The 24,622-nt window shown below is 32.7% G+C and overlaps 4 protein-coding genes across 5 annotated transcripts in view; 3 read left to right on the top strand and 1 right to left on the bottom strand.

Moving 5' to 3' along the window:
- LOC117924388 (vacuolar protein sorting-associated protein 54, chloroplastic) overlaps positions 1-3,853 on the top strand; it is a 51,423-nt gene extending 47,570 nt beyond the window's left edge. The window contains exons 16-19 of one of the 2 annotated variants that reach the window (XM_034843013.1): positions 1,097-1,164; positions 2,571-2,651; positions 2,768-3,032; positions 3,553-3,853. In XM_034843013.1, the coding sequence (XP_034698904.1) occupies positions 1,097-1,164; positions 2,571-2,651; positions 2,768-2,903 (285 nt within the window). In that variant the 3' untranslated portion in view covers positions 2,904-3,032; positions 3,553-3,853. The remainder of the gene's footprint in view (positions 1-1,096; positions 1,165-2,570; positions 2,652-2,767; positions 3,033-3,552) is intronic. The other variant, XM_034843014.1, reaches the window with a different exon arrangement.
- A 1,983-nt stretch (positions 3,854-5,836) lies between these two features.
- Positions 5,837-11,827, bottom strand: LOC117922915 (vacuolar protein sorting-associated protein 2 homolog 2). Its single transcript, XM_034841137.1, has 11 exons — positions 11,720-11,827; positions 10,923-10,967; positions 9,582-9,616; positions 9,443-9,493; positions 7,629-7,733; positions 7,467-7,538; positions 7,096-7,167; positions 6,587-6,667; positions 6,459-6,494; positions 6,293-6,351; positions 5,837-6,097 (listed from the first exon to the last, which is right to left on the bottom strand). Exons 1-11 carry the CDS (start codon positions 11,751-11,753, stop codon positions 6,037-6,039), a joined length of 651 nt encoding a protein of 216 aa, XP_034697028.1. The 5' UTR covers positions 11,754-11,827; the 3' UTR covers positions 5,837-6,036.
- Positions 11,828-17,904: 6,077 nt separating this feature from the next.
- Positions 17,905-18,496, top strand: LOC117923053 (cytochrome P450 71D10-like). Its single transcript, XM_034841307.1, is given in 2 exon segments — positions 17,905-18,055; positions 18,058-18,496. Coding segments are annotated over 2 exon segments (528 nt in total). The 3' UTR covers positions 18,435-18,496.
- A 3,545-nt stretch (positions 18,497-22,041) lies between these two features.
- On the top strand, positions 22,042-24,092 carry LOC117923332 (cytochrome P450 71D10-like). The gene is made up of 2 exons (XM_034841584.1): positions 22,042-22,986; positions 23,273-24,092. The coding sequence occupies exons 1-2, from the start codon at positions 22,090-22,092 to the stop codon at positions 23,882-23,884; spliced, it is 1,509 nt and encodes a 502-aa protein (XP_034697475.1). The 5' UTR covers positions 22,042-22,089; the 3' UTR covers positions 23,885-24,092.
- Positions 24,093-24,622: the final 530 nt, after the last annotated feature.

The following is a 24,622-nucleotide window of genomic DNA, read 5'->3' as shown; positions in this document are numbered from 1 at the left end:
GAAAGACTTGCATTCCTTGGATTCTTTTGAATGGGTCCAAACCATCTCAAACACTTCTCGCTAATCTTGTCTCGTTTTGGTTCTACTGCTTTCTTTGAGCAGATACATTCAATTCTTGTTCTATCTTTTCCCATTTAATCATCATGCCTTAATTCTATGTGCTAGGGCTGTAGCCCAAATCATCTGGATACAGATTGTTAGCCTATCATTTCTTTACAACTTGAGTTTTTAGGTCTATGATAACTGAACTGTGCCTGAAAAAGGTCTGTTTTTGGCCTATCATTTTCTAACAGTTTTAAGATTTTTGGTTAATTGTAACTTAACATTATGAGTAATGTCTGTCTCATTTAGTTTTCCCTTTGTGCTGAATCATTGTCCCTAGGTAAGGAAAATAGTTGTGTTAAGTTGTCTCCTGATTTCCAATTTCAATTATTCCCTCATTTCTTTTCCTACTTTTACTACATTTACATTCCATATACATTTTTGTTTGTCTACTTGTCGTATATTTAGACTGTAAATCTTTTTCTTCATAATTTTAATGTAGTAATAGTTACTCTAATTCATTTTTGACTAAAACTGTGTTGTGAGGAGAACAATAAGCCTCCTAATTTTTTCCTAGATACATGGTTTAGAGTTTCAGATGCTACCAAATCCAATACCTTCAAACATTTGAAAATTTTGAAAATCTTTCTTGGTACCATTTAATTGATGAGTTCTCACTAGCTACTGTGTACCCCTTTGCCCTTAGAGGAATGGCCATCACATTTTTTATGGCACCTTACACTAGTGTGGAAAATGTTGCTCCTGTGACATCTACCTTAAGATTTTATGAAAAACTTTCACTTTGTGCCAGTGACTTCTGAGTTTGATTGATCACTTCCTCAAATACTTTTCTTAAGTCGTGTTGACATTTGTGTACTTCAAGTCAAGTGAAGAGAAAAAGGATTCTATAAATTATGGCTTTCTAGATCTTTGAGTACAATGTGATTTCTAGTTCTGCATATATTAACTATCCAAGTGATAGTTTGTCTTCTAGATATTGCTTAAATTTCCATTTTTTAAAATAGACCTCATTGGCTATTAACGTTGTTACCAGGAAGTTGGGTATCTTCAGCGTGTCTTATCTCGAACTCTGCATGAGGTAGATGTTCAAGCAATTTTCAGGTGAGGCTTGATATATATGGGTGTGTGTGTATGTGTTCTTTATGACAAGGTGGGGCCTAAAATTAGCATGGTAAATATGCATTCGGCCGAGGATTCCATGATTGTTCATTTTTTTCATTGTGCTAAATTGTTTTGTTAATAAAAGAAGAGCATTTTAGCATGGATATATTTTCTTAGAATATTCACTAATAGAGGTATAATAATAACAAATTTAGGAGGCTTTGACATCTCCTTACAGTTGTGATAGACCTTTGCAAAAGATCCTTTTGGTTATTCCCATAGTTGTGAAAGGCGTGCCTTAGGTGGCGCAATGCCACCCACTGGCGCCTCGCCTGACTGTAGGCGTCGCCTCTTCATGGAGGTGCTGACCTCCAGCCAGGCGTGACGCCCCTAACAGGTGCGCCTCTATACTCTGTCATCTTCTTCTTCTTGTTCGTTTGGTCTGTTCTTTTAAAAAAAACAGGCCAAAAAACAACGCCGTTTTGGCCTGTTCTTCTTCTAGAACCCAAAATATGCTCATTTTGGACCTGTGAAACACAAAATAAATGCCCTAGCCTCCTGAACAACATGAAGAAGAGAAAAAGACGAAGAAGGGGAAAAATAGAGGATAATTTTCAGGCACTTGATTATATTATATAAAAATATATATGTAAAATAAGATGTGTCTTACTTCACTAAAGCCTGCGCCTTAAGTGTGCTTTGCGCCTCAAGCTCCAGGAGGACTTTGCGCCCTGGTGCACCTTGAGCGTTTTAAAACTATGGTTATTCCTTTTGTATGGTTGACTGGAAATGACATAATATATCTTTGATCCACCATGATGCCAATATTTGCGTTGTGCTTTGGAACTGTATCTAGTAGATACATTTGGCACTTGGATCAACAATATTTGGCATGAAACTAGGTGTTACTTTGCAGTGTACTGTAATTTGAGAAACCTTGTTTCAATTGTGAGGTGCAGTTTGCTTTGTTAAGATTCCTGAGCCAACAATGTTCAGTTGAAACTCACATGAACAAGTGTTAGTGTATTATCTACATATTTTTGTGCGATTCCCAATGTTGAGGTTACAATCTTGTTGGAGATGTGCTGGAAATAATTGCAGATTTCTATTGACTTAGCTTGCTAAGGTCCTTCTCAAGCATGTTTATTGAGGCACTCCATTGGATTATCCTCTCTTCCCAGGGAATCTTTATTGAGGTTTAGATGAATTCCCATTGCTGTTCTGATTACTTAGAAATGGAAAAGAAGTTGGTATATTAAAATCCATCTAGCACAACCTCTTAATGTATTCTAATTAGTACTTGCTCCAAAGGAATTAGTTTTTAAATTTGGTTCTTGTGTATTATTAGATAACTGAATGTCTGACTCATCCCGGCAAAGTAATGACATCACGTTTTCTACTTGTAGGCAAGTGGTTATAATTTTCCATTCTCAAATTTCAGAAGCATTTTCACACTTAGAGATCAACACCCCACAAGCAAGGAACAGGTACTTTTTCAATTTGGTACTTGTATGAACATCAAATATCATGGTGGTTTTTGTTTTTCTTTAGGATTGATTTCCAGTATTTTATTTATGGAACACCTTTTTAATCTTTATGTCAGGCTGTATCGGGATGTTCAACACATTCTTGGCTGCATCCGATCATTACCTTCTGATAGTTTGGGTAAATCTGGTACCCCAAACTCAGGGCAGCTTGATGAATTCTTGGTGAAGAGATTTGGTACTGAAGCTGGTTGATGGATGTTAGTTTAGAGGAGCAATTTAGATATTCCTCTGATGAAGACTAACCTGATTTGAAGAGACCATTTGAGGATCGAGAACCAATATTCACCATATTCATTGGAGTGATTGCTTTGGGTTAACAAGGTTAGAGACACAGTGTCACTCTTTGAAGTGAAAATATTCCTGAACTGCTATTTGCATTTATCATATCTACGATAATCTTGGCCTCTCATGACAAATCAAATTGTTGAAGTTTAAACTTGATTAATAAAAGTTCTTCAAAAAAGTATAATATTTCAGCCCTAATGCAGATGAAACAAATATGTAATATATGCAGTCTATTAATTATTGCCCAATAATCCTTAATTGTATACATTCTTTCTTGTGGATAAAACATAATTTGCTGTTTTTTTTTTTTTTTTGCCCTGTTACTATGCTCAATACTTTCACATCAAAGACAAGTGGCCTCGTTGGATTGTTTCATTTCGAGTTTTCAATTTCACTGAATATGTATTCTAGTGAGCACAGAGAATTTTTTTTTTTTATCTTTCTGCTTAATGGTTTTTCTGTACATGTAATGAAAATCATCTGAGTCACAGAAAACTTTTGAGTTTGTAACTCTTATTAGTTGCTAATTGCTGGAAAATCACTTCTTTTTTTCCAGGTGTTTGATTTGCGGCAGAGGGAGGGTCTTCAACCAGAGTTTTTGTAGCAGTCCATAATCAATATACAATTTGTAATGATAGGACCCTTGACATTTTGTTCCCTTTGATTGTATCTTTGGGTTTAGATATAAAGGGAACAAGAAGAAAATAGCTTTGGTTTTCAAGTTTTTTTTTTTTTTTTTTTCTTCGTTTTCATGGGGCTTAATTTATTTGCATATTCAGAGCAATTGTATCAGTATTGGATTTCTACAAAATATGCTTTCCGAAATCATAAATAAGAGGTGTCTTTCTTTTGGTTCTTTTTGGGCCTGTGATTTGTCTTACTGCCCCTCAAATCTCAGCTCCATCATAGCTATAGATGTGATATATACCCATATTGAAGAGAAGATCACACAAATATCACCAAGTCAATGCTAAAACCAACATTTGGAAATCAGTCTCAGATGCAAAATTTTAAGGTGCAAATGTAAATTTTAAGGGCGCTTGGATAGAGGCTCTAGATTATGGATACCACCACATTTCTTCCTACCTTAAACACCGCAAGGGTAGTTGCAAGTTGCAACCAAAATCATCTGCATAATGACTTTTGACTTCCTACCTTAATTTTCATGTGAAAGCATTTTTTAGAGTTTTCAATTTTTACAAGACAAAATAAAAACATAGAGAAATTAAAAAAACAAAAAAAAAAAAAACAAATAAAATTGAACATTTCACATTCTAATATTGATATCATAAATCTTTAAATATGATATTATTTTAAATTACATGTGTTTTTCTAATTTTTTTTTTAGTTTCTCTAAAATTTTTCATTAAGTAAATAAATTCTAAATCAAACTATATTTGACACATAAAATTTATTCATTTTTTAAAATAATTTGAAATTGAAGAATTGATTTAATTAATACTAAAAAAATCATGAAAGTCAATAACATTAAAAAATTATAGACCAAAATTCATTTTAAATGACTTAGTTTTACAAATTTTTTCACTAAGTAAATGAACTCTAAATTAAGATTTGATGCGCTAGATTTATTAACAAGTCTAATAATTTTTTTAAATAACTTAAAACTCAAATAGTGATCCAATTAATAAAAGAAAATTCTTAGCAAAAATTGGTCTAGAACAACTTTGGTTTTTTCTTTTACATAGAATTGCTATTTTTCAATTCTTTTATTAAACAAATAAACTCCAAATTAAGTCAATTTTAGAAATAACTTAAATAGTGATCAAATTAGTATTATAAATTTATGGACAAAATTTGGTTGGTAACAATCTATTGTTTCTTTTCAACATAGAATTATTAATTTTTGATTTTTTTTCACTAGACAAATAAACATCAAATTAAGAATTAATGTGTTGGATTCATTAGCAAGTCTAATAATTTTTAAAATCTCACACAATGATCTTATTAATATAAAAAATTTGTAGAGAAAAATTATTCTAAACAACTCTATTGTTTCTCTACCATGGAAAATCATTATTTGCCCCATTTTTTTTTCATTAGGCAAATAAACTTTAAATTAAATAAATTTAAAGTTTTAGATTCAATAACGAGCCTAGTAATTTTAAAAAAATAACTTAAAACTAGAATAGTGATCTAATTAATACAAAAAATTATTCATAATGACTATTATTTCTTTTATACACATAATCATATTTTTATAACTTTGGTCACAAGAAAAATGAACTTCGAAGCAAGATTTGTATTAAATTTATTAATATATATTTAAAAATTTTTAAAATAATTTGGAACTTAAAAAATAAATCTAATCACTTAAAAAATAAAACAAATTGGTATATTTTTTGAATTTTTTTATTAGTTAAATAGATTCTAAATTAATTAATAATTTAAATTCTTTAATATAATTTTAGTTTTTTGAATTTTGTCACTAGAATTCAAATCCAATCAATTTGTAAATAAATGATTAATTTTTATTTTTATTTATTTTTTACTAAAACTATTTATTTTTTTAATTTATTTGTAATTTACAAAACTATTTTCATTTTCAATAGGACTTAAATTAAATTTAATTAATATATATAAATTGGATATATAAAATTATTTTTAAAATCAACTTGTCCAAACAATTTTTTTTGTTTTTTATTGTCAAAAACTGTTTTTATTCTTTTACTTAACAAATAGTTTTTAAAAACAAGCATGATTAAACATGGCCAACTGGGCCTAACGCTTGGAACTAGGAAGTCAGGAGAAAACAAACACACCCACAAACTTGGCTGCATCAGCCAAAATTAATCTAAATGAGATGAAAAGAGGCCAAACCATGCTTCGAGAAAAGTTTGTAACATCCTTCTATATATATATCCACCATAATTGGCGATTAAAATTAGTATCTGTCTGCATCGGAAGTAAAAATCCACACCCATTTTGCTTCGTTTTCCACTGGACAAAATTTACAAAGGAAAAAAAAAAAAAAAAACAAGGCTACTTTGCTGAGCAGGAGCCAATCACTATGCTTTTCAGGTCAGATACGTCGCAGAGAGGCCAACCTCTTTTCGAGTTCCTCAACATCGGGAGATTCAGAGCTGCACACATCAAGTTCAGGTGAGTATCTTAACATGTGCACTAGAGTAAAATTAACTACCTTACTGCAATAATATATATGAATCATTGGTTGGTTTTATTCTGAGAATAAAGGTATCATCTTCATGCCTAATAGAATTTCTTATTTTCCCAACAAAGTTCATACGGACATTATCCAAAAGTCATGAAGCACATACCTAGGAACAACATTTTCGACCTTCTTTGATCCAATCCGGCCTTTTGGAGCTGATGATAACTGTTGGAAACATGTACCAGGATCAGACACTTGATAACATTGTTGAAAATAAGAAACCAATTTTACAAGGAAATTCATGTGGTGTGTTTGCTCTCAAAGGAACTAACCTGTGATGCAATGTCCACGCCAATCTCATCCAGAACCTATAGATCAACCATACAAAGGTAGAAGTTAAGGGAGAGAAAGAAGAAAGACTCAAAGAAGAAACTGAAATAAGTCTGACACAATGTTCCACCTGGTTCGTGAGCTCCTCTGTTTCCTCTTCGGCCTCATCTTTGTCTAAAGTTTCATCAATGGATTCTGACATCATCTCAATCTACATGGGAGGAAAATGACAAATTATACACCTCATAAGCAGACAGACAGACAGATCATCTAGGGAGGCACATATCTCAGCAAATTTTGCACAATTCAGCCCAGCGACTATGTGATTCTATGTAATTTTAAATTATCTGTAAAGAGAGGAAGGTCTGAAAAGTGCAGAGTGACACACACCCCAGAGCCAACTAATGGTGATTGTCTATCTTGTATTATTGGTGAGATGACCAAGTTTTTAGCAGGTAAACATTTTATCATCCTTGAAACCAATTTTATTCAGTCTCACCCATTATGCAATTGTTCCAAACTTATCTTGCCTAGAAAGTTTTTTAGCTAGACAAGTTGACAGACCGGCAAGTTTAACTAGGTGGTGGAAAAAATATATGAAACTGTTCTGCAGTAACCATAAGAATTAATTAGTTTTACCGTCATATCCATTTGTGCTGACTGCTTCTGGAATTCTTTGATCACTTTAGCTTGTTTTGCAGGTGCCATTTGCTGAAATTAAAAACCAAATGAACTGTTAATTACACTGTGTCAACTATAAAAAAAACTTCTTAGAACATACTTAAACCTTGTGGAATCTTATTCAATTGCTGGAAAATCCATTTTAACGAGAGTCAAGAAATGCCAAGGTAAAAAAGTGGGTGTGAACAGATCCAATTTATGTATAAAATTTTCTTTTAGGCTTATCCAAACTTGTCAACTGAACTGCACACCTTCTAATGCAAAAACCATTTTTTTGATGGACAGAGTCAATCTACAATGCAGGATATTTGTCCAATTAGGATTCATACCTTGTTCATGGCCACCATTGCTTTAGTTGCGCCCTTCATCCCAGTGGAAATTGAGGTACTGGCATACAGTGCCTAGAAAAGTTGCAACCAAAGGGCTGATACTTAGAAGAATGAAATGGTATAGATTATAATCATCACCGACAAGATTCTTCTAGTACTGACCTGTGTATGAGTTGCTACACCCCTGATTTGGGCACGACTCCCCTGCAAATTAGTTATTTGTTGCCGTAGCCGAACAAGTTGACGAGCTAAGATTCTGGTGGCAGCCTAGATAGTAGATATAGATGGTTAACAATTAACATCAGAAGATGATGAAGCTTCTATAGAAGTAAAGCAACTGGCTTCAAAGCCCTTGAGGCTAAAGCAACTGGCTTCAAAGCCCTTGAGGCCTGGCTTAAGTGGTAAAGGGGTTGGGGTTTATGCGTAAGAGTTGCTACACCCCTGATTTGGGCATGATGCCCCTGCAAATTAGTTATTTGTTGCCGTAGCCGAACAAGTTGACGAGCTAAGATTCTGGTGGCAGCCTAGGTGGTAGATATAGATGGTTAAGAATTAACATCAGAAGATGATGAAGCTTCTATAGAAGTAAAGCAACTGGCTTCAAAACCCCTTGAGGCCTGGCTCAAGTGGTAAAGGGTTGGCACGTTGGGAGGTTCTAGGGTCAAAGTCCCAATGGTAAACCAAGGAAAATAATTCGTAATAGCAACTGGCTTCAAAGTTAAGATTAGTGAGATTATAAGGCCCCCCCTTTGGAAGTAAGCAAATCAATTCAAAATTAGGGCTGTTCAGAATGGAAATTAGGGCTGTTCAGAATGGTTAGTCTAATAGATTCTAAGACGACAAAGCTCCAAGCAACTCACTTCAAAATTAAGATAAGTTCAGGCAGGACCGAAATAAAGTTTTGCCACCATGCATTTGGCTTTGGTTGTTAAATCTACAATGTAAGTGACAACCCAGAAATATTTTTGTAAGGGGCATGTTTAGTATTGGGTCTATTTCAACAGTAGTGGGAGATCACCACTACTGTTTGATATTTCTGTTCCAGATATCTAGATGACTTGACAAAGAACCATTACCAAAGGTGGTAGCTCAGTTATAGCTTAGCATAATGATAATGAAACAAGTTTTCTACATGATTTGGTGAACCAATAAGATCTAAGGGAATTCACTCTTATATAGTGAATCAACTCATATTGGTGAACCAATATGGTTACTGGTTGACTATTGTTCATCCAACTCATATAGCCAACATTTTTAAAATCTAAGGTAATTCACTTGCCCAAAGTCTGTCACATGCCTGACAAGCGCACTCTTGGAAAAGGACAAAATCCTAAAATATGATAAGTTAATTGGGGAGATAACCCAACTTGGTAAATGAAAATTGAAAATGAGTTAGCCAGTTATTTCTAATCTGTGATGAAAGACATGCTTGTCAATAAAGGTTTATGCCTCATATATAGATGCTGAAGCTTCATCTGGCCCGAATTTGTGCCATTCAGCTTTCTTCAAGTGGACTGCCTCATGTTTATGTTGCAGGATTTGAGGTGCTTTGCCTTGATGTGTTCATCAATCACTTAAGCCTAAAAAACTTCCTATTTACACTGTTTCATTGAAATGAATTGCAGACATTTTGGCTTTGCATGATATCAAGAGTGCGGTAGGTGAGACTTATTTCTTGAGGTCAAGGCTCCATGCTGACCTATAGCATGCAGTGTCCAACTTTATTATACCTAATTGAGCAAACATGAAGTTGTTTTTGCAATGCTTTTCCCTGATCAATACTTAAGCCATAAAACTAGTGATACACAGTTATACACTACTCTGACAAAAGAGAAAAAAACAAAAGAAAAGAACACTGTTATACGCCATACAATTGCAGAACATGAAAGAAGAATGAGCATAGATAGGCTTGTCACTTTAGACCTTGATATGATGCACCAACAGGTAAAAACCAATTTATGAGAGAACAAACTTGCCTCATTCCCAGTTTTAGCCGTTTTCTTGATCTCGGCCACCAATTTCTTCTCCTGAAAACAGTATGTCAGCAAGATCTTAGAAAAAGAAATATGACTAAGTTTATCAAAACATTAACATTGCCTAGCATTAGTAGAATACCTCCAATTGCAGGGACGAAATCTCTCGTTCAATACCTACAAAATGAGTAAAGCAAATGACAATAAAATGAAAACTAACTGCAACATAGAAATTAGAGCTGGAGCATCATTACCACTCTTCAATGCACATGTACCACTAACAACTCAAGCATTTCCAAGGCATGATTTGATAAATGTCTGCAATCCTCTCTTGGAGAAGTTTGACCATTTTTTATTTAAGGTGTCTATCTGCATCTCAATATTCTCAGTTTCCTGTCTTTTGAAGTATCTTTACATATTTATATACGATTTTCATTGTTTGGCCCTTAATTTTCATGTGGCTTTTTCAAAAGGTTGCAAAATGGAAATGTTTTTCCCGTCTTCCTGTTTTCTTTCTCTTTTAAGACCAGAAATCATGGGCTAAAAATTTTACCCAAACAGTACTTGGCGTTCCATGGACTTTAATCTTAAAATGGGCTTTCTGATTCAAGAAATGTACTAAAAATTGCATCTTTTTAAACTATTTTTCTAAATGACAATTTCAGGCCACGCTGAAAATATTTTTATCTTCTTTTTTTAAAAAAATTAAAATTGAAGTTTGAGGTTGTATCAAACTATTTTTCAAAAGAGGCCCCTTTTAGACAAATGCTGACAATATTCATTTTCCTTTTCCTTTTTTAAAGCTTAAGTTATGATGAAATTGTGGCTTTAGTATTTTATATGAAGCTACATGATGAAGATGCTGTCTCCCCCTAAAATTTAAGCTTTGTATCGATAAGATGAAATCGCATCTCAACCTATTACTTTATATACAATATGTGGCTTAGCTCTAAAGATTTTTATTTTTATTTTTATTTTTCTCATTTTTAAGAAAAATCTTGCTAGAATAGAATGGTCAAAAAGGGCTATTTTCAAAATAGTTTGAAGAGAGCCTTTTTAATGTGTGTGTATATATGTATATACAAAGCCCATTTTTTTAAAACTTGAAGCTATGATCCATGTGAACACTGAAACCATACTCATATGTAGCAGACAGTAGAGAGGCCAAGAATTTGGCAAAAGCATGATGTATATATTTGCAAGTACTTGAAAAATGAAGCTCATATATTTTCTTTATCTATTAGGTCATTTGCTCTAGAAGTGTAATTGGTTCCATTTCATGTATCATGCATAAGGGAATGTTTGCTTATATTTCAAATTTCATAATTTCAAAAAACACAAATTCAATTCGTTATTATTTAACTTAAAGAATTCAAACTATGATCCCATCCTCAGCCAAGATGTTTGTTTTTATCCAATCAAATCCTAAGAAATTCTAAGAGAAATCTATAAGAACTCTTTTTTAGGGGAAAAAAATGCATACCTCTTGTTGCAACAGACATTTCTCGTTTGCTTGTCCGGAGTGCATCTGTTAAGGTAAACACGATCATTTATTTTTCAGCCCCAATCAAATTTCGAAAGATGCCCAAAAAGGAAAAAATAAAATAAAATCCGGCTTTCATTTTCATTGCCCAGATAGCAAGAAAAAAAATTCAGCATTAACTTCAAAGAATCAAATGGTTGTAAATAAGTCCAATTGAGTGAAGTATCTTTTTCTCAGGCCCGAAATAACAGAGGAACTAACTCACACTTTCAATTTCCTTCATCTCCCCAAATTTTCCCAGCAAACAGGCAAGAGATGGAAAAACAAAATGACATGAAAAGAAAACCTTTCTCCAAACTGGACCCAAATTCGGGTCAGAAAAAGAAAACAAAACAAAACGTTTCGGGCTGAGAGGCAAAATCACAATTCACAGGTAAGTGAAACAACGAAGAATCCAGAAGGAAATTCCTATGTTCCAAAAAACGCCCATTTTCATTTCTTCGTTTCTAAGGAAAGCATAAAAATTTCCCGAGAAAAAACAAAAGAGAACAAATAAATTTAATTTTAAAAATAAAGAGCCACGAAATCTCAAAAAAAGGAAAAAAAAGAAGAAAAGTAGCAACCTCTGAAGACACAAACTCACCCTCCAAGTAAAACCCTAGTGAAACAACAGTAGTTCCGTTTATTTTGGTGGAGAAAACAGGTGTGAGGATTGAAGAAAAAATATCAGAAAAATTGTAGAAATGAATGTTGATGAGTGGAAAAGAAAAAACCCTAGAGCATAGAAAAGCATTCACCTTTAGGTGAGGTTTTCTTCCTGAAGATGTTCATGGCTGTGATCTCCGAACTGGGAATTGGTGCCGCCGAGGTGAGGATAAGGAACCCCTCCGAATGTGTCAGCTAAACGCGGCCACCTTGCTCTATATTATTTGCCTCGGACTTTGGAGCCTCTAAGAGCCCTCATTTCCAACGGTCGTCTTCCAAGTAGCCGTTACAATTTTTCATATTCCTAAAATACCCCCCCTTTTCAATTCATATTTCCAAGCAGCTAATCAAGGTCATAATTTTTATTTTTTATTTTTGCTAAACTTGATATTCTTGCTTTTAAGTCATGTTCAGATTTAATAGATGCAACAAAAGCTAAAAAATAATTGTGTCATACCTTTTATTCTCAAATGTTGTGGAATCACTCTCATTAGAGCTAGTGTCACTCCAAGAAGCATACATGGGTTTTTTTAATGCCCTTAGGAGTAGGACAATCGATAGAAGCATATCCCAAACCTTCATAATTAAAACACTTAGGTGACGTTTGTTTTTTTGACTTTTTGATGAAAGCAATTTGCTTTCAAAATTTAGATTGTTTGTTTTTTTAGTTTTTGATGACTTATTACTGAATTTTTAAATTTTTTGGCTAAATAGAAAAAATCAGTTTTTTAAACCTCCCCCAAATATGATTGCAACTCTAGCCCAATCCTAGCCCACCCATCCCTTGTAGCTCTCTGCAATCGGCGATCCTCAACCCTCACCTCATCCCCAAAGCGATAATTTCTTCATTCTCCTCCTCTATCACTCTCCATCCGAGATTACAAAGTTGGAAAGTCGTTCCATTTTCACGAATTGGTTGAAGATGTTGTGAGATTGACCTAGGGCTATGATTCGATCTTTTTCAACGACGATCGCGCCGTTGTAGAACACTCGAGTCTCAAAATCCATTGTCATGATCAAAGCATTGTGGAGCAACGTGACTGAGCTGCTCTTCGTCTCCATCGCTTCCTCTGCTTGCTGCTTCTGCACAAATGACAAAAAACAGGTCGTTTTAACCCAACTCTAACTGGTGACCAGAACTCAAAACGCACCATTTTGGCATGAAGCTCACTGCTCACTCCAGGCCAAACCGTAACTGAGGTGGTGCGAGTAAAACACAACGTTTTAATGAATTATTATGTTTTTTCTTTAATTTGATTTAGGTTTTATCAATCCATTATTTTTCAGATTATTAAGTTTAAATATTTTATTTTAATTATATAAAAAATAAATATATTAATTATTTTTTGTAAGAATGATAATGATAAATTATTTATTATAACAATTTTATTGTTTTGAACTTTTTAGAAATACGTTAAATTATATTTTTTTTAATACATTAAAATATTAAGATATTGGTTTTTAGTATATAAAAAAACAAACAACTTAATACTTAATAGAAATAAAATATTGAAAAAACAAACAACTTAATTCTTAATACTATTAAGCATTATTTAGTATTAAGTTAAATATAAGTTTTATTTAGAATTAAGCCAAAAAAAACAAACGTCACCTTAATCTTTTTCCATTTAGAATGTCTTTTTCCATTTAAAACATTATTTAAAATAAAAGCATAATTGTTGTAAAATAATAATGTGGAAGGAGAAGAAAACGAAAAAGAGAAATTAGAATGTAGGAAGAAAACGAATGAATTTTCATTAGAGGTCTCACCATTTTATAGGTAGTCACAAAGAAATATGCATCAATATGGATGATCATCCATAAATTCCCATAATTCGATAAATTCTCATATTTTATAACACTTCCCATTGGATGATTATAGAATATGCCTCATTAAAACCTTACTAGGAAAAACGTTATGGGAAAAACCCTAGTGAAAGAAAAGAGTACAATATTATTTTGAATTACTACAATTGCTTTGTTAAAAACCTTGTTAGAAAAACCTAGTGAGACAAAGCCTAGATGAAGGAAAAAGGAGTACAATGTAGTGATATTCTTATTAATTAGCTCCCCCTCATGTTGACATGATTATATTTTCTCTAGTAGCGGAGTATGGAGATCTTTGAGTTGACATATTCTAATGAGCTTCTTGAGTATTGCAGTTGAAAATGCCTTTGTGAATAGATCTGGTAAATTATCATTTGATCTTACTCATTGAATAGCATTTTGATAACTCTTTTGGAGGTGATGAATGTAAAAGAACTTGGGTCATATATGCTTAATTTTATCATCCTTAATACATCATTCTTTAATATGTGCAATGTATACAACATTATCTTCATATAGCTTGGTAACATTACCTTTAATGGAGGGTAGTTCACCATTGGGATTGAGCCCCTAAAAGTAAGACATGATGTAATTAAGTTAGACTTAATTATCCCTTTGCTATCCCTTTGGTGTATTAACATTGATTTGAGCATTCAGCCCATGTCTCTTACATTGTACATGATTTGGGTGCATTAGGAGTTGCACAGAAGATACAAGTCATGGGTTCCTTATAAGTAGATAAGTTGTTCACAATTGGTTTATAGATTTGGGCAATCCAGCAGAGACTGTAGTGCACGACCTTTTAATTAGAGGGATGACTTGTCTTGACCATTATGATGGGTTTCCCATGGTGATTGTACTAGTGTATGTGATGCACACTAGATAGGACCTATGGTGAATCACTAAGCTACAATATTGCATGGACTCTCAACCTTGAGAGGATATTGAGTCTGTGCCAAAATCAACAGAAAGATTTGACCTATGGGTGAGACTCTAAAGTGGTCACATATCCCTATGGATTGGGTCATTGTTGATGGAGGCTAGCGGTGATAACCATTCCCAATAAAGGCACCATGATATCTCATGGGATTGAGACAGTGTGTCCCCTTAGGTGATCCAAAGGACATGTGATCATGAAATATGTGGCCACAATAATTCCTTAAACAAAGTTTGACATATGCTATTTGGAGTTAGAGTATGTCAATTGATCACATAATAAGTGAGATTTGTAATCCAAGGATTTGAGAGGTAATCCTAACAGGTGATAACACTACCTTGTTAGATTATGGACATTAGTTCATAAGGAGTATGCATGTAGTGGATAGTAGGTCACGGACCTAAGCACTTGGTGTTTCGTTATAATATACATAGGGTACTGGAATGCAGTTAACTTTCTGTAGTGGGATGTTGAGTCAATTTCAGAATTTGATTATGAGGTAGCCGGTACTCCTATGGGTCCCAATGGTTACCGCTCTGAGTTTATGTTCTTTGTTGGCATAAGTTATGAGGGTTGGATGGGTTTTTGGTCCACTTTTGTGCATAAGAGTGTTTTGATAATTATGCAAGGTTGAGTAGGGATAAGTGAGTGGTATATCTGAACTGGGCTAATCAATTAATTAGGCCTTTGATTGTTAATTAATCAATTAGCAATCTTTTTAGGCTAGATTAAGTGACCCAAGCCCAAAGTAGGCTTAAGTCACTTAAGCCTAGAAGGAAGCCTATAAATACCCCTTTAGAGGTCAAAGTTTTCAAGTCTTGTCATTCTCCCATTCAGTCTAAAGAGAAAACCCTAGCTTCCACCCTTGAGATCTCTACCATCTTAGTGCCTAGACATAAGGAAGAGTCATTAGGCGGAAGATCATAGTATTTACGGGATCTATTATGACTTTGGAGTTATCTATATCGATTGGAATTGATCCGAGAATATTCATATCAAAGGTATGTGACTTTATTCTCTAGATCTATGTTTTCTATGGTATCAATATTAGTTTTTGAATACCTATTTATCCGTTGTGATAGATTAATTGGAGAGCCTAGGATAGATTTGCATGCACCTTACACGACCCAGGGCATGGGAACAGAGTCATCCAAGGTTTCCAACAACTAGTATCAAAGTTCTAGGGTAGGTTCTAGCATGTTAGATCTATTCTACGATATGCTAACTTTATTTTGTAAGGTTGTTTTATTCATCCCATGGCCTAAAGGGATGAATGAATGAAATGTTTTTATTTATTCAATTGAAATATTACAATGATTATAATTGTGATTGATTGTTATTTGTTCTTTTGAATGAATATGATCTATGCCATATTGTTCTCTAGATTGGGTTGTACACCCTATAAGGAGTATAGGTTTTTTATTTGGTTGTAAAAATCTTTGTTTTTCTAGAAATGGATTGTAAGCTCCATTAAAGGAGCATAGAAATTTTCATTGTTGTAAAAATTTCAGTTTTTTATATCCATCTATGATGACCCAAGAGAAAATAAGGAATCTTGAAAGTTCTTTTTGAGATTCTATGGTGGTTAAAGAAAAAAGAAGTATTCTTGAAAGTTTTTGGTTTGAGATCCTTGGCAGCACAGTGATGTTGACTTGAACTCAAAATCGGAACTACCTCCTAATAGTTTCTTGGGGCAAGCCACATATTGATTTGAAACTTAGGAAGTCACGAATCTAATGGTTCAAGCGGGTTGCAATCCATAGTTGAAATGAGGGAGATATGGTTGAATGAAGCAAGGTTGTGCAAAGTGGATGTCGACATAGTGATGTCAACTTTGAGCCAAAATCGGGGCTACTTCTATTTATTTGATAAGGTCAAATCATATATGGTTTTGAAGCTTAGGAATTCAAGAATTCAACGCTTTAAATGGATCGCAATTCGGAGTTGAAACAAGTGAGATATGGTTAATCGAAACAATACTACACAAAAAGCATTAATATTATTATTCAGGTTTTACTAAAAAGAAATTTATTTTTAATTTATTTTTAATTACAAAATTATCTTCATTTTTAATAATACTTGAATTAAATTTAATTTATATTATATAAACTGAATTTGCAATGTTTTAACAAAACCAAAACAAAAATATTGTTTTTAAAAACAACTTATCCATACAAGTTTTTTATTTTTTATTTTTAAAAACAATTTGTTAAACACTCTTACTTTTATAGAAATACTGAAAAGCTATTTTTTTTTTTCTTTTATTTACAAATGTTTTTTAAAAACAAGTTGTACAAAACATGGCTAAACAGCCTAAGATACAAAATAATGGGATATAAGTATAAAGTGATGAAACTAAGGTACGAAACAATAAAATCTAGGTACAAAATAATAAGATTAATTATAAAACAATAAAAGCAAGGTACATGACTAATGATACAAAGCAATAAGTACAAAGCAATGAGACCAAAGATACAAATGAATTAGACCCTGATGGTTTTTTAATTTCACTTGGATCAAAATTACAAATTTATGGAAAGGAAGGATTTATCTTGATAGTGTTAGTTGTAATATTGGGAGCACGTACTTATTTTATGAGTGCTTTTAGTGATTTTGGGAATGGAAAAACAGTATTTAGGAGTAAAATTATGTTAAAAATTTGCCACCAAAAAAACTTAATTATGTGAACAAAATTTCAAATTTCCTATGATATTAGTAAATTTTATTTTTCAACCGATAGTATTGTCTTCTACATGAAATAAATATTTTTCTAATTTTTCTTTAAGATAACATGATAGAAATATTTTTTATAATTTGTTTACTTTTTAACATAATATTTGATTTGGCTATTTTATTTTATTCTTATCTAAATAATTAATGATTATTATAAAACTATTTGTTGCATGGTAAATAAATTTTATTTTAAATAAATCCCATTCTTATCTAAATAATTATTGATTATGGTAAACAAATTTTATTGTAAATAAATCTTATATAATCTATTTTTACTATTATTAGAATAATATATGAAATACATATTTAAAAAAAAATTATTTATTTGTGATAATTTTTAAATAAATCTTATTCCAATTTTTTTTTATATATATATTAGTGATAATGTTAATAAATCTATATGAATATATTTTGTTCAAATTTGTTTTCTTTAAGTTATTTTTCTATCTCACTATTTTATTTTATAATATTTTTAGTGAATAATTTTTTGATATATAATTTTTATAAGAATATATTTTTAACTAAAATATATGGTAGATGGAAAATGATAAAGATGAAAAGGAAAAAGGTAGAAACCGATGGAAGGAAGCATCGGTTTTTTTCTTTAGATTGAATTACTGAGTGCATATTTTCCTCATTCATAAATGGTCAATTTTTTTGGCAGATGTCTGTGTGTCATGTCTTTTCATGCTCCTATCATTTTCAAGATAAAGCAATAGCCTATAAAAAAACAAACCTATTCATGTGGCTGACAGTGGACATTTATTATTTTATTATTTTATGTGCCACACAAGTAGATCTACATCCACACAAGGGCATGTGGATGAAACTGCCATTGATGAATTAAAATTCTTAAAAGCAGTAGTGAAGGAAACCTTGAGGCTGCATCCTCCTTTTCCTCTACTAATTCCAAGGGAATGTAGGGAAATGTGTGGATTAATGGATATGAGATACCCGAGAAGACTAGAATCATTGTTAATGCATGGGCAATTGGCCGAGATTCTGATTATTGGGTTGAAGCTGAGAGATTTTACCCAGAGAGATTCCTGGATAGTTCAATCGATTACAAGGGTGCTGATTTTGGATATATTCCATTTGATGCTGGAAGAAGCATATGTCCAGGCATACTGTTTTCTATGCCTAACATTGAGCTGCCACTGGCATATTTGCTCTACCATTTTGACTGGAAACTCCCGAATGGAATGAAGGCAGAGGATCTAGACATGACTGAAGCATTCGGCCTAGCAGTTCGCAGAAAACAAGATTTGCACTTAAATCCCATTCCTTATAAGCCGTCGCATGCTGATTGATGGGTGTTTTGTGTTTGGATCAATTCAAACTTGCTGCAACATGTATTATGACTATTATCTATTTCAACTATATATTAATAATTAATACAATAAAAGTTGCTACAAGATAGGTTAGTTGTAAAAAACATATTGTAAAAGTGATTCTGAGAGGCCTAAAATCAAATCCTAAATGGGCTTCAATGTCTTGGTTCTAGGCTCGTTAGGTCTGGTTCGGGCGAGAACCAATCAATCAATGCCAAGGTTTTCAATATGAAGTTTGGCAATTGCCCTGATTCAAGATTCTTTGCTAGCTTCCAATTCTCTAAGCCATACAATTGGTGCTAACAACCAAAATTTGTAGTTCTCTAACTTTTATGAATCATTGTGTTTGGCCCAAGAAGATAACAAGGAGGTACCACAAAGGAGATGATCCTATTTCATGCATAAAATGCCTTCAGTTTTTTGTTTTGTGCACACATGATCATCATATCCCAACAATTTACACAACCATAAGCCATCTAACCTCATATCACTTGAGATGCCATATAGAGAAACCAACAGAGCAAGCTTGGATTGAATGAACCTTAGGCAGTCGATCCAACCCTTAAGGTTAGGCTTATGCAGGAGTATAGCCCAACCTGACCCTTCCAAGTTATGACACTAATTAGGCCATAAACATAATCAAGCAGCATCTTTCTATTGTCATAAGAAATATTTTCCTTTTTGTATATTCTTTCAGTGTATTCTTTCAAATTAAGAGTACACTTGGCAATGATTCCAAGAAATATTTTTAATATTTTTGACACTTAAAATCTTTTATCTTTTAAGCATTAAAAAAAGTAGAAACACTTCTTCATATCGCTACAAAATATATTGTAAATCTCTTACAACTGTTCAAACATTGAAGTCTTGCAGTTGTCTAATGATGGAGAATGCTTCCAACACTCTTTCTATTATCTTAGTCTATATGCATATATCACTGTACTCTCTAGAACTAAAAATACCAACTACTGATAGAAGAAGGGAACATTATAAGAAGATAAATGGAGTAAGTTAATGCTCATTCCTTTGAGGCTTCTTATTCCTGGAGTGCTTCCTCACCTAGTTCCCTAGGACTAAATTGTTTGGAAGTCACAGGCAAAAAGCCATTACATAAGCCAAATATGAATGATTACTTAGATAACAAGAACTCAAGTACCCAAATTAGGACATAACTCAGCAACATTAAAACTAGGGAGCAATCCAGATTAGCACTAGAGATGTCCATAGAAGTCCTCGAAGATATGCCAAGTTAATCAAGAAAATGTAAGGCACACTTGAACTTCGTTTTGTGAACTAGCGCAGGTGTCTAGGACAACTAACATATAGTCTAAAAATAAATTATATTTAGAATTAAGTTAAAAAAAACAAACACCATTTTAATTTGTTTATGGGAAATTTTTACACATTTAGACTAATATTTTTGAGATACATTATATAAAATATATGAGTGAATTTAATGGTTCTTATTGATCATTAAATTCTAAGTATGGGATACTTATGTAGCCCTTTGCAATTATTTTTTGAATATGATTTTAAACCTTCAAAGTAATATTTTTTAAAGATATATTATAAAAAAATATTTGAGTGATGATTTTAATGACAATAGGTTTGTGATATTTATGTACTATCCCTTCACAATTATTTTTTGAATCCAACATTTTTACACATTTAGACTAATATTTTTAAGATATATTATATAAAATATTTGAGTTATTTTAATGGTTGTCATTGATTATTGAATTTTAGGTGTGAGATATTTATGTACTATCCCTTCATAATTATTTTTTGAATTCGTTGTTTTTACACATTTAGACTAATATTTTTAAGATATATTATATAAAATATTTGAATGATTTTAATGGTTGTTATTGATGATTAGATTCTACGTCAGAGATTTTTTTGTACTATGCCTTCACAATTATTTTTTGAATTCTTTGTCTTTACACATTTGTATTAATATTTTAAAGATATATTATATAAAATATTTGAGTTATTTTAATGGTTGTTATTGGTTATTGAATCCTAGGTGTGAGATATTTATGTACTATCCTTTCACAATAATTTTTGAATTCAGTGTTTTTACAAATTTAGACAAATATTTTTAAGATATATTATATTAAATATTTGAGTAATTTTAATGGTTGCTATTGATTGATTATTGGATTCTAGGTCAGAGATATTTTTGTACTATTCATTCATAATTATTGTTTGAATCCTTTGTCTTTACACATTTAGACTTGTATTTTTAAAATATATTATATAAAATATTTGAGTGATTTTAATGGTTGTTATTGATGGTTGGATTCTAGGTCAGAGATATTTTTGTACTATCCATTCACAATTATTGTTTGACTCCTTTATCTTTACACATTTAGACTAGTATTTTTAAAATATATTGTATAAAATATTTAAGTGATTTTAATGGTTGCTATTGATGGTTGGATTCTAAGTGTGAGATATTTTTGTACTATCCATTTACAATTATTTTTTGAATCCTTTATCTTTAGACATTTAGACTAGTATTTTTAAAATATATTGTATAAAATATTTGAGTGAATTTAATGGTTGCTATTGATGATCGGATTCTAGGTGTGAGATATTTTTGTACCATGCATTCACAATTATTTTTTGAATCCTTTAGTCTTATCATTCAACTAAACAACCTTTAAGCTTTATAATATATATATATGTAATATGGGTTGGGCTACATTGTATAGTACTTTTTTTTTTTTTTTTTATCCCTAAAAAATATATCATCAATTTGATGTTGTCATGTACATAATTTTGTACTTTATTATTTATATCTTAATTCTATTTATTTATATCTTTATACTTTAATCTCATTTATTTTTATCCTATATTATCTAATGACTTAGATTTGGTCAAACATTTTCAATGATTGGGATTTTTTATTTAATAGTTCCATTATTGTACCTTAGTATTGAAAAAAAAAAAAAAAACCTTGGAAAGTACAATGACTTAGATTTAACCGTTGCCCACAAAATTAAATTGAAGGCATCTTTTCTAAGAAACTGTGACATCTATACATAGTATTTACAGATATATGGGTAATTTGGATATTAATTTAATTCTTTTTTTTTTTTTAAAAAAAGAAAGAAAATAAGTGAGATATTTTTGGAATGTTGAATTAATGAAATAAATTAATCAAAGAAAATTAAAAACACAAGTAGCCAAGTAGTTAACTGGACTGTGGGATTTGTTGAAATCTCCAGAGTGTTTGACCTTGGAACAAGGCCTCTGGGGGAGCCTGCAGGTAGAAACGAGTGAAGAGGTTAAATTAATAAAAAGGGCTATGGGTTACTGGATGAAGTGAGGAAAAAGCAAGGGAAATAGGAAATTAATAATGAGACAGGAAAATAATAAAGTATTAATGAGATCTTGGGTTGTGGGCCAGCAGGGAAAAGTAAAAGTAATTAATCAAATGAAAACTTGTGGCCAATATGATGCGATAGGACATGCATCAGACATGAGCCTCATGTTCATCCATACGAAGTTAGCAGCCAGAATGACTTATTTTTTGAAGTTGCCAGCGTGCTTAAATTGAAGGCATCTCTAGCAAGAAATTAACCCATCACATTCTATCTTCACAGCTACTTTCTTTCTCTTTCTGATCATGGACGGCCTTTTCTCTTCTATCCTGTTTGCCTCTCTTCTCTTTCTGTATATGCTGTACAAGATAGGGAAGAGATGGAGAGGCAACATCTCCTCACAAAAGCTGCCCCCAGGGCCATGGAAACTACCTCTAATTGGAAACATGCATCAACTGATTGATGGCTCACCTCCTCACCACTCCCTAAGCCGCCTGGCCAAGCAATACGGGCCTCTCATGAGCCTCCAACTTGGTGAAATTTCCACACTCGTTATTTCATCACCAGAGATGGCCAAACAAATTCTGAAAACCCATGACATCAATTTTGCTCAAAGGGCTTCTTTTTTTGCTACCAACATTGTATCTTATCATTCTACCGACATTGTTTTCTCTCCATATGGCGACTATTGGAGACAACTTCGAAAAATTTGTGTAGTTGAACTTCTAACTTCCAAGCGTGTCAAATCCTTCCAATTGATTAGGGAAGAGGAGCTTTCAAATCTCATTACAACGCTCGCTTCTTGTTCAAGATTGCCCATCAATCTTACTGACAAACTTTCCTCTTGTACATTTGCCATTATAGCAAGAGCTGCTTTTGGTGAAAAATGCAAAGAACAAGATGCCTTCATATCTGTCTTGAAGGAAATGTTAGAGCTGTTTTCTGGTCCCTGTGTTGCTGATATGTATCCTTCTGTTAAATGGCTTGACCTGATTAGTGGAATGAGACATAAAATTGAGAAGGTATTTAAGAGGACTGATAGGATACTCCAAAACATTGTTGATGAGCATAGAGAGAAAATGAAAACAGAAGCAGGCAAGCTACAAGGGGAGGAAGATCTAGTTGATGTTCTTTTGAAACTTCAACAGCATGGTGATCTTGAATTTCCCTTAACTGACAACAACATCAAAGCAGTCATACTGGTTAGTATCCCATGTTTTAATTCAATTTTGCTAAAATTTAGTTTTCTTGTTTTTTTCCTTTTATCCACAACAAATATTTTCAACATCAAAGATCCCTTCATGTTTTACAATAAATGGAAAATATAGGCCTGATTAATATTTTCAACAATCAACAATCATGAGCTACAGTCTCATATTGTAAATGTTTGTAGTTCCCATTAAAACCATAATTAAAAAAAGATTCTTCCTTTGAGTGATATATTGTACTCATAGTTTTTTCTCATCACTTTGATCTGTCCTCTTCCAGAACATTTTCGCTGGTGGAGGCGAGACAACATCCATTTCTGTGGAGTGGGCAATGTCCGAAATGCTGAAAAACCCAAGAGTGATGGACAAGGCACAAGCTGAGGTAAGGCGGGTGTTTGATGGAAAAGGGAAAGCGGATGAGGAATTAAAATTCTTAAAAGTAGTAGTGAAAGAAACCTTAAGGCTACACCCTCCTCTTGCTCTACTAGTTCCAAGGGAATGTAGGGAGATGTGTGAGATTAATGGATATGAGATACCCAAGAAAACTTTAATCATTGTTAATGCATGGGCCATTGGCCGGGATTCTGATCATTGGGTTGAAGCTGAGAGATTTTACCCAGAGAGATTCCTTGACAGTTCAATTGATTACAAGGGTACTGATTTTGGATATATCCCATTTGGTGCTGGAAGAAGGATGTGTCCAGGCATACTGTTTTCTTTGCCTATCATTGAACTGTCACTGGCACATTTACTCTACAATTTTGACTGGAAACTCCCAAATGGAATGAAGGCAGATGATCTAGACATGACTGAAGCATTCGGTATAGCAGCTCGCAGAAAACAAGATCTGCACTTGATTCCCATTCCTTATAATCCATCGCATGTTCAGTAATACTACCGCGAAGAAGCGTTAGATTGATGGATGTTTTTTTATTTGGATTACTGCTATATGTATATCATCTTAAACGATGTTATCTATTTCTACCATATATTGTAATTAATGCAATATAAGTTGCTACCATATAATTAAAATTTATAACCTCGCATTGCTTGAGATGCCTTATAGAGAGGCCAACTTAGCAAGCTTGGATTGAACCTCAGGCAACCTATCCAACCATTAAGGTTAGGCTAATGCAGGTATGTAACCAGATGTAAGTAATACTTACCTTCTTGTCATCTTTTCAAAAATCTACCTGTTAGCTTGCAGGAGTTCTCAATTTGAGTTGGTGAAGCTCCAATTCAAGGGTTACCTAGTGCAAATGTTCTCCATGAATCTACTATAAAATTGACATGATACATTCAAGTGTGATGGTGTTCAAACATTAACTTCATAACACTTAGCAAGCTTGGACTGAAACTCAGCTAACCTATCCAACCATTAAGGTTAGGCTAATGCAGGTATATAACCCATCCAACAATTTGAATCTTATCTAACAAATATGGCAAATAAAAAGCTGCAAAAATCAAGATTTATCTGACAAATATTGCAAATAACTGTCTTAGTCCCATTAGGGAACTTTAGAATAGGAGATCTTTTCAACAAGAATCTCTATTGTTGGAGTTGGGTTTGGGTGCCCCCTACCCGACCCAATAATAAAAAAAATGGGAACAGTTTCTGAGTTTAAAAACT

Source organism: Vitis riparia, chromosome 10, assembly GCF_004353265.1.
Source record: "Vitis riparia cultivar Riparia Gloire de Montpellier isolate 1030 chromosome 10, EGFV_Vit.rip_1.0, whole genome shotgun sequence".
Lineage (NCBI taxonomy): Eukaryota > Viridiplantae > Streptophyta > Magnoliopsida > Vitales > Vitaceae > Vitis > Vitis riparia.
The sequence above is the reverse complement of the archived record's forward strand: the minus strand, read 5'-3'. Positions and strand labels throughout refer to the sequence as shown.

Coding starts and splice junctions, on each gene's coding strand:
- LOC117923332 (XM_034841584.1), top strand. CDS start 22,090: ATGGACGGCCTTTTCTCTTCTATCCTGTTTGCCTCTCTTCTCTTTCTG. Junction 22,987..23,272: donor ACATCAAAGCAGTCATACTG/GTTAGTATCCCA, acceptor GTCCTCTTCCAG/AACATTTTCGCTGGTGGAGG.
- LOC117922915 (XM_034841137.1), bottom strand. CDS start 11,753: ATGAACATCTTCAGGAAGAAAACCTCACCTAAAG. Junction 9,494..9,581: donor TTTCGTCCCTGCAATTGGAG/GTATTCTACTAA, acceptor TACTGTTTTCAG/GAGAAGAAATTGGTGGCCGA. Junction 6,098..6,292: donor GTCGAAAATGTTGTTCCTAG/GTATGTGCTTCA, acceptor TGATGTGTGCAG/CTCTGAATCTCCCGATGTTG.